General features: G+C 42.4%; 1 protein-coding gene across 6 annotated transcripts in view; it reads left to right on the top strand.

Moving 5' to 3' along the window:
• ZNF462 (zinc finger protein 462) overlaps positions 1–3134 on the top strand; it is a 144581-nt gene extending 141447 nt beyond the window's left edge. For 5 of the 6 annotated variants that reach the window (XM_042912427.1, XM_042912428.1, XM_042912426.1 and 2 more), the window contains 2 exons: positions 1419–1542; positions 2732–3134. In XM_042912427.1, coding sequence (XP_042768361.1) covers positions 1419–1542; positions 2732–2939 — 332 coding nt within the window. In that variant the 3' untranslated portion in view covers positions 2940–3134. Of the gene's footprint in view, positions 1–1418; positions 1543–1918; positions 2065–2731 lie in introns of all 6 variants that reach the window. The other variant, XR_006195776.1, reaches the window with a different exon arrangement.
• The last annotated feature ends 7079 nt before the right edge of the window (positions 3135–10213 follow it).

Genomic DNA, 10213 nt, shown 5'->3' on the forward strand with positions numbered 1-10213 from the left:
CAGAATCCTCCCCACCCCCCTCTCATTATGCAGTTGGGAGGAGTCAGGAAGGCATTCTGTTGATTTCTTGCCCAAGATAATCCCTGCTAAGGAATTAATGCGCAGAGCAGATGGTGCTGTCTCATTTCCAATGAAAAGAATCAAGGAAGATAGTCTGTGCAATTATTTTTAATGGCTTGTGTGGTGATCTTCTTAATTTGTGAGAAAATGTTTCATCTTTTGTTAAAACTGGCCCATTCACATAGCGTTTTGTGCTAAAGATTAAGGCAGCACAGAGACACCTATCCTGTTAACGTCATCCTGAGGATTTGATTAGATGAAGTGTTTCAACCAGGGGACATCTTCCTGTAGCATCTTGTATGTACAAGCACAGGGTGACCAGATATGTAGAGATGATGGACATTTCCCCGTATGCTGCCCTCACTCTGCTGCGTGGCTGCAGGACCGTCTCAGCCCTGCTGTTTATTATCCACAAGGAGATTGGCTCTCTGTGGTGTAATGAAAGACATATGGGCTTAGGACTCGGGAGAACACAAAGGCCACGTGAGCTCTCATCTTTGAGTTTGCCAGGAGGAGTGGTCTGTAAACAATTAGCCAGCCAATCCACATTGATCAGACCCCTAACATGTGCCCAGCGCCATGGAGAAAACAAAACGACCGTCAGTATTTGATGTTTGCAACAGACCTTCCAGAAATGTCTATACCCCCACATTCATGAGTACCACCAATTGAGGAGTAGATGTCAGGCAGCCAGCCAGGGGCCCTCACTAGCTCAGGACATACTTTTACAAACTGGCCTCCCCGCTTCCCAGGATTCTCGTTCACGCTAGCTTCTTTGCTCGCAGATCTCATTCAGTGCTCGTTGCCACCCTGTGAGGTGTTGATTATGACATCCGTGACAGATGAGCATGAGTCGTGAGCCCTCAGCTCTACTTGGAACGCATCGAAACCCTGAGGTCTGCTACGCGTAACCTGGTCCAGTGCCTCTATATTCTTTTTAGTGAGCAAAGATAAACCTGTGTCAAATAGAAAATGAATAGGTGCTAAATAGTGAGGCACTGGTAGAGCATCCTAGAAGGAAGAGATTCGATAGAAAAAACTGCCGAGACGCTGTTGGAATGGACAGAAGGGGTTCTTCAGGCCAGAAAGACCCAGACTATTTGTTTGTGATGAGGCAGTGAGGAGGAACGGGGCTGCTGGGGGCCTGGGACCCAGGAGCTGCTCTTGACGGCTATCCAAGAAATGCCCTGACGTGAGAAGCCAGTAGGAGAACTAAGAGTAAGGAATCTGGAAATTGCCTTCATGGAGGGTTTTACGGGTGAAAGTAGGAAAGAAAGGAGGTTTCCTAATGAATGTTGACTTCCCTCTTCTGCTTCCTCCCACAGCACACAGGTAACACTTCTGCTTTCTCCTCACAGATCTGATGAGATTTGCTGACCGTGGGGCTGCTATTAACACTGAGAAGCGTTTTCCATGTGAATTTTGCGGACGGGCGTTCTCACAGGGCTCTGAGTGGGAAAGGCACGTGCTCAGACACGGCATGTAAGTTGAGCCGTCCCAAGATCGCCTTTGCCCAAAGTGAGAAGTGGCAGGGAGAGCAGGTTCTGTTTTTTCGTTTTTTTTGTTTTGTTTTGTTTTGTTTTGTTTTGTTTTGTTTTGTTTTGTTTTTGGTCCCCCTGACAATCCGTAGGCCCTTCCCTCTGTGTCACACTTTATTTCTGGGCTTGGGAGGAGAGGCAGCCATCAGGAACTAGGTTTCTTCTTTTCTGTTGGTTTTTTCAATGGTCACCCAGACACAACTCAAATGAGGAAAAATCATCTTTACGAAAGACAAATCCCACTCAAGCCCTCGCGTGGAAGTTTAGCGTTCTCCAGCCAGTGTCCCTTCAGCTTTCATTAGCCTGACATTCTCTGATAGAGCGTGGACCGGGGTCAAAAGATCTGGCTTCTGTTCCTGCCTCTGTGATGACTCATTCCCTGAGTGGCCTTGAACATTCCCTCGCACCTCTTGGTGCCTTCAATGCTCTGCCTCGGGGACAGAGCCAGCTTCTGCCTGCCTCCCAGGTAGGTGGGAGCATATCCGTAAAACACTTATGAGATCTTTGAACATAAAACTGTCCCCTAGATGAGGCACTCTTAGTCTGCCAGACAGAGAGAACCAAGGAGTCAGTTCCTGAGTAGAAAATGCCCCTGAAACCCCAAACATCTAAACTTCAGAGAACCTAACTAAGTTTCCCTAGACATGGGTTCCATCTTTGGGTTTTTACTTTTTGTTTGTTTTTTTATGATTTGTTTCTGGATCCGTCCATTAAATCTTTACCTGAGTTGCTCTTTTAGTCTTCATAAATACAGCCAATCTCCAAGCTTATGGGTTACACAGAGGAGTTTGAGCATAAGGCAGTTCTTGCTACTACTACCAGTTATGACCTATCACCCAGTAGAAGAGGGAACATAAAATAATTATGTTAATGTGGACACAAGGCATGGTATAATCAAAACAGAGTATAATAATGGCTATTTTTGTAGGTTCACATCTTTAATAAGATGCTGAAATACATGACCTAAGCATAACATGTAGCAAAGGATAAATCACTCAGAATTTACTCATATGTTCATGGCATTTACGCAAAGGAAGCCCCAAGGTCTTTTTAGGATCAGGGAAATAAGGACTTTTTTGTTTAATTAGAAAAAAAGGCATACTCATCCATCTCTACCATTACTGTTTCTCCAGGGCGTTGAATGACACCAAGCAGGTGAGCAGAGAAGAAATCCACCTGAAGGAGAGTGTGGAGGACAGTATTAAGATGCCCTCTATAGAGGAAAAGGAAGATGATGAGGCAATCGGGATAGACTTTTCCCTAAAGAGTGAAACAGTAGCCATCTGTGTAGTAGCTGCTGACAAATCTCTCCTGGAGAATGCAGAGGCCAAAAAAGAATAAGCGTTTGGTGAACTTCTTAATCAAACCGTACTTGAACCGTGATGAGAAAGTGGGGAGGGCCAGCTTGGGCTGAGAAGGGCGGGGACAGAAAAGAAGACAGAACAAAGCTGCTTTTTAGGACTGAACAATCTATTTTCAAAGCACTGGTACCTGTGTGAGTGAGTATGTAAATTAAAGTTATTTAAATGGTTGGAATATGTGGCTCCTTTTCCATCACTACACCTTTTCTTCCGGATCTTCATCATGGAAGTGTCATTTGTTGCGGAATATGGAAGCACCTCCCATGCACACGGTGTGCTCTGTGGTGGTCTTGGACAGGATGTGGAAACAGAAGCTCCGTGACAGTACAAGACTTCTCTTAGGGGAACAACTTTTTGACGCACATCTTTCGGTGCGTTTTTCTAGTTTTAATACCTTAAGCTTTTTCAAGACCTAACTGCAGCCGCTTTGGGAAAAAACAAACAAACAAAAAAAAAAACACAAAAAAACAAAAAACAAAAACAGAAAACAAAAAAACTGCTTTGCATAAAACAGTCACCTGTTTCCTAGTACCTCAAACTTAACCAAGGGAATTCTCTGCATTTGTCAGTACTACCTGTCGTCGTTGTGGTTAAATGTAGAGAGAACTGCTGGGCAAGACGGTGAATGGAGAAAAAAAAAAGAGAGTTTTAAAGAAAGGAACACAAATTGTGCTTAAAATCCCCACGTGGGTTTTATTTCTTAAAATACTGTGATTTTTTTAATTATTTTAGTAAAAAACAAAACAAAAAAAAGAAACAGACTTTAATTATTAGATAACTGTTTGTGAATTGTCATCCTTTATTCCAGGTAAGCTGTTTATTAGTGTTCAACTATAATTTAGGATTTGGTAGATTCATGTGAGCTAATTTTACGGTGACTGTGGAGTTTTGTTTGCCACATGTTTATTTTCTATCAATTTGAGTGTTACAAACACAGCACAATTCAGTTTTCACATAAATTGTTTTTTTATGTGCGTGTTATTGTTGTTTTAATTTGGGGGTAAGGGAGATTTAGTTTTTTGTGAATAGGAATGTCTTTATTTTAAACATGGAAATAACAAAGAAGTTAACTTTTTCCCCCCTTAATTTAACTAAAGAACCAAACTTTTCGGCACAGCTATGCAGCTTGTGGGCCAGACGAGGAAGTCCTCTTCACCCTTTTGTTGCTTGTCCATTAACACATTATCCGTCTCACACAAATAATTTCTGTTAGGATGGGCTGGCTTTTGTGTGTGATTTAAAAATCTGTGTTCTGTTTTTGTTTGCATTGTGTTTTGGGGGAGGGTTTTTTTCATTTATTTTGTGGAACAAGGGGATATGCTAGAATCCCATCCCTTTGGTGAGTGGACAAGAAATACTTATATCCTATAAGGAGCCTGGAGAACTACTTTTTTTTTTTTTTTTTTTTTTTTTTTAATGTAGCTGCCAGCTGCTCTGTTTCCCAATATTAGCTTTTTCAGGAGGGAGCAGCTTAGACTAAATCTAAGTCTACATTTATAATATGTTCTGATTGTGAACAAAGGGTTTCATTCCAAAAAGTAGAAAAGAACTTTCCTTGAAGCCTAGGTTATAGAAGCCTGTGTGTGTGTGTGTGTGCTTGGATGTGTGTGTGCTCGTGTGTATGCGTGTGTGTGAGTCCTTTGGTTTTCATGTTTTGTTTTTTTGTTTTTTGTTTTTTTGTTTTTGTTTTTTTTACTTGGAAGGGTTGTGGGAGGGGGAGGGAAGAAAGGGGCAGGGAATCCTGAGATGACAGTGTCCCACACAGCTTCAAATAAAATCCATGGAAAGATATTGCATTTGTGGAATAGGTGCTTACTTGAAAAGCATGTTCTTCTTTTATTTTCTTGCTGTTAAAAAAGTTTTATTTGTAGGGAGTTTCTTTTAATTTAATTTTTTTTTTTTTAGGGATGGGGGCCATCATGTGGAAACCAGACAATGGGGAAAGTGTGATCTAGACAAAGATAACATTTTGTGTCCATATTTGTTTTTAATTGGCCTCATTTCAAATGTATTAAACAGTTCCATACCTGGATTGGGTGTTTGTATGGTTACCAAAAAAAAAAAAAAAAAAAACAAACAAAAAAAACAAAAAAACAAAAACAAAAAAAAAAACAAAAAAAAATCAAGCAAAAAAAAAAGGAAAGAAAGAAAGAAAAAGGAAAAAAAAACAGAAAATAATTGTGACATGCTTTTATCACTACTTTATTTTTCAAATAACATGTAAATATTGTAATCCATTGGATTTTGTTTTGCTAACCTGTTAATAAAAATATGGGACCATTATCCTTTTAACAAGGCTAGAATGTCATTTTTTTCTTTTTTCAAACATATACCTGATATTTTGTGGCCGCACATTTTGGATGCATTATTATAATTCTGTTGACTGTAATGACATAGAATTTACAACATTTTTTTGTTTAATTTATACAGAGGACATTTTTTTTTTCAGAGCTTGAGAGAAGATAAATAGCAAAATGAGAACCTGTTGACTCCAATAATCAGTGTTTCCCAATACTTGATAGGAGAGAGGGAGATTCTGAGTTCTTGAAGCCAAGGGTTTAAAAAACAACAAAACACACCAGTAGGTTATTCAAGTTGTTTGCAACATACATTTTGTAATGAAATGTGAGAAATTAATAAAGAATTTTTTTCACATGTGTTTATGTGCATCTGTTGTAGATCATTTACAGATAAGAAATGTGGGAATAATAACAGTTGTCTTTCAGTGCATGTACAGGAGAGCTAATTCAAGCCACTGAGTCTACACAGGTATGGAAAGCAAAGGTAATAGTAAGGTGAGGTATGAGCTGGGAGTTTTAAAGTTAATATTTCTACATCAGATATTTATCACCAATTGGGGGAATTTTATGGAAGGAAGGTTTTCCACCAAAAATGTGAATCAAAGTGCTATATGAAGCTCGAGAAGGAGGAAGTACTAATGAATAAATGTCATCTGGGGACCCTGAATCTATGAGCACAGTTATTTTAAACTACTGCCACCAACTATCTTACACCAGTAATTATTATTATCATTAACATATTCTTTGAGCTACCCTGTTATAAATCAAAGGAAAAATTAATAGTCATGAAAAGTAGAAGAGTAAATTAAAACCAACATCACTGATTGTTAAACTCAGCTGATTTATACGATCTGCCTTCACCAGGGTTAGGAGAAGAAAGGCTCACAGATCATTTGTCCAGAACCCGTTCTAAAAATTTCGTTCTCAACTTTCCTTGTCCTCCTTATCCCTTCCACAGAGGAGAGTTTTTAAGACACTTAAAAGAGCATAAAACACAGAAAACAGAAATTTGGATAAATCAGAACCCAAAGGGAAAATGAGGACTGAGTAGCAAAGTAATTATGGTGGAGAACTGACAAAAATGCATTCTGAGAGGCCATACATAAACCATGTATTTGGCTCAGAGCTTCCTGGTAGGCAAGGAAATGAAAGATCAATCAAGAATCACATTCACATTCACATTTACTTTCAAATGCTCAAGAGATACTCAACCTTTTCCAAAACTGCAAGCTGAGAAGTTTCTTTGTGTTTTTCTAAAGGAGAGAAAGTGACGTAGAACTTGTCCATTGACAGCTGTTCTCTTGTGGCCTCCATCAAATAACAGTGTCTGTATTGAGTTGATGTCTAATCCATACTCCCACTTTGTTTTATGGAAAGTAAGTGGAATATACTGATACATTAATCATGGTAGGGACTGCAACAAGGCAACTCCTTGGAACCATAGAGATTTAATTCTTCCACATGTTCTCATGAGGGTCAGTGTGAGGTATGCTTCCGTCTGGTGACTCAGGAATCCACACTCATCTAATGATGCTATCCTTTCAATACACGAATCCTAGGATCATTGTTGAGAGCTTTGGCTGATACACTTCCTCAAATGCCTCCTCCAGGAAGTAGCACCTATCACTTCTCACTTCTCTGGCCACGTGGCCCCATCTAATCACAAGAAAGGGGTTAAGTGTGTGGTCTTGTCTACCTGTGTGCCCAGGAAGGCCACCTGAGCTGACAATCTCTACCATAATCAGGAACTTCATAGAAATGTTCCTTCGGAAACAGGTGGGGTGGGGGTGGGGAGTGGTCAGAAACCTTCCATCCTTTGCAAAGCACAAGATGCAGGTCCTGTTAACCCCTGCACTTAACCAATATTTTTGAGCAAATATTTGGTGGAAGTCACTGTGTGACAACGAATGATACATGCAGCCCCTTTCTTCTGACAGTTCATGAATAGTGAGGCCAGAGGTGCAACGTGGGGAAGATGTACTGCAGGAGGTGCTGGGGCTTGCTGGACCATTAGCCACCTCTGTTGATCCTGGCCACCCTGGGGAAAGATGGCCTTGATTGTGAGCACCTTTCCTCTGTCCATCTGAAAGCTCACATTGGATTTAGGAAAGGACGCAAGAAATTGGTTCCTCATACACATTTGGAGGGTCTTCAGCCCTGAGTTTAACAAAAATTACAATTGCAGCTCTCCCAGGGCTGTGATACAGAGGACAGCACTCGATCCTAGAGACCATAAGACGCTTCAAAGTATCATGCTCATTATTCCCCGAAAATGTCAGTTCTTTTCCAAACATCCTGCTCTCTGCACATGCCGTTCCCTCTGCCTTCAGTGAACTTGGATTTACCAGAAATTACCTGCCCTATAAGACCCAGCCCAACTGTAACTTCTGATGTGAAGCCTTCCTTGACTCTCTATGCGTCACATGATAGAGTCACTCTACTTATCACCTGCCCTCGTCTTAATAAACATTTATTTATTGAAGACTCTTCTCTTCCCCACCCCCCCACTCCAGCTTAGACTTTAGCTGAGACACACTGCTGTCAGATGCAGCTAGCCTTTTTAAATTCAAATATATTCCTGTTGATACCAAGTGTTAGTTCTCATCTGATTTGGCATCTATGTTACATTTTCTTTCGGAAAGCTTGAGATTGCTTTTTTAAATATCTAAGTAAAAATATGCAGCCTGGTAGATGAAAAATGTCTTTGTCTGAAAGTCTCCGCTCTCTGAAAAAAACATCAGAAGACTGAACCGGCAGTCCCCCTGAAGAGGTCACTTCGGCCATCCTCCTGCCGTCTTGCTCAGATGTGAATAGGAAATGGATGGGGAGATCCACTGGGTCTGAACATTTGGCATCAGTGGCCACCAGCCACGGGGTAGGAGACGCAGAAGCCAGAACCGGAGGTGACGGCGGTGGAGATGTGTGGCTTTGACAAGTGGGTAGACTGTTAAGATGTGTGGTGGTGAAAGCAAGCCCCGAAGGTGGGGAAGATGGGTCCAGAGGCAGGCCTGAGGGAAGAGGTTTTCTTGGAATACGAGCGAGTTGGACATGTTTATTATACAGAGGGAAGGAGCCATGATAGCAACAGGGTAACTGGCAAGCAGATTCATACTGGGTGTCAGGCCACAGGAGAGCAGTGAGCTTTGCAGACAGACAGGGACTCTTTCCTCCTAGGCAGAGAAGAGGAGAGGAACGTGATCTCCATGTGCATCCATAGGTGGAAGATGTAGGTGGGGAATGAGTTCATGCTGATGAGCCTTGTCTTTGAGGTGGGATCCAAAGTGACAGGTGGGGGATGAGTTGGCCGGTGGAGATTTGGAGCTGCTACTGAGGGTGGGGTAGAACTGAGTGGAGGGGACAGGGAAGCAGAACAGAACAGAAAACATGATAGAAACAGCTGACTCCAAGGTTCTGGGGTAATAGATCTTTTGCTAGGAATTCCCTCACCATCCCCGCACCACTGCCATGCCCCCCCCCCCGCCCCGCCGCCCGAGACACACACACACACACACACACACACACACACACGTCCCACAACCACCATCACCACCTAATAAAGAAAGGAAATGGAGAGACAGAGAGAGCCAGCTCTTGGAATCAGAAGGGATACTTCCTTTCTCCGCCTACTTAATTATCTGGTTTTTTGAATTAGGGGTGGAAAGCAAACTCGCCTTGTTCCTATTCACGATTTCTCTCTTGAGTTTGCTCCCATTAATGAAACAGCTTAGTTTGGTTAGCTAACTGCATGCATGACTTCCAAAAACCACATCACAATGCAGGAGGAATGCAGCCTCTAGCAACGCTACAGCAGCTTAACCACATTGTTTAGAGAGAGGAGCAGGGCAGTGCCAGTGCCTCTGAAATCCATTTAAGATGTGTGAAAACACAAGATTGAAATTCTGACCTTTCCCCGAAGCTGAGAGAGTCTACTCCAGGGGGCTGTTTGGAAGACTGCAGCTACAGGCCTGGGCCCATCCACATCTCCCCAGGACTCTTGGCCCCCAGTGGCCCGTCCAGTTGGGAATCCCTGCCTCTCTGTGTCCGTCTGTCCCTGAAGGCGCCAGCCTGAAGGCAGCTGGGCACTTTGGAAGAGGAGATGCTGAGTAAAGAACAGCACTGGGGCCAGAAGAGAAGAGAGGTCGTCAGAGGGCAAAGAGAGGAAAAGGGGAAAACCTTATCTAAATCCTGTGGGTCCTGGTCAACGGTCAACAGTCACCCACTGCCTTTTCAGATTTGCATCAGAGAGGATACTCCACCCCATGGGCTTTCTGATGCTAACCCGGATGTCAAAAGGTTGGAGGCATCATGGGGCATGAGGAAGGGCATGGAGCTTGGGATTTGATTAACGTGCCTGTAGATGGTGGATAAATACAGCAGCGCTGGTTGAGAGTGCTGTGTGTGCTAGGCTGCCTCAGTTTAAATACTGCCTCATCTGCTAACTTAAGTGGGGAGTGAACCTCCCTAAACCTCAGTTTTCCCATCTGTGTAAGTGGAGATAAAAGTACCTAGTCACATACATATTACAAAGATTGTATAGAGAGACATATAGAGCACCGCCTCCCCTACCTCAAAGAACGGGCTTATGGAAACTGCCAGAGTAGGAGAATTGCGGTCTGGAGAAATAAAGACCTTCCAGAGAACTGGGGAGAAGGTAGGGGCCACAACAGCAGCAAACCTATGAAATGTCTTGTGAAGATATATTTTTAACTTCTCCTAAAATAGAGTAAAAAAAAAAAAAAATCCGTGACATTTAACACATATTAAATCACAAATAACAAGTGCTATCCAATTAATTTCGATTTACCATCCCTTGCTTTTATGAAGATTTTCAAGGTCTCCCTCTCCTTAAGTTTTAGAAATTCAGATGTCGGCTCAGAGACAGATCGAGGAGTCCGCTGATTGGCTTGTTTGTTCTCGGGTCCGGGTCTCCGTCCATATACTCACTGTTCACTGC

The sequence above is a fragment of the Panthera leo genome, chromosome D4 (genome assembly GCF_018350215.1).
Source record: "Panthera leo isolate Ple1 chromosome D4, P.leo_Ple1_pat1.1, whole genome shotgun sequence".
NCBI classification, from domain to species: domain Eukaryota; kingdom Metazoa; phylum Chordata; class Mammalia; order Carnivora; family Felidae; genus Panthera; species Panthera leo.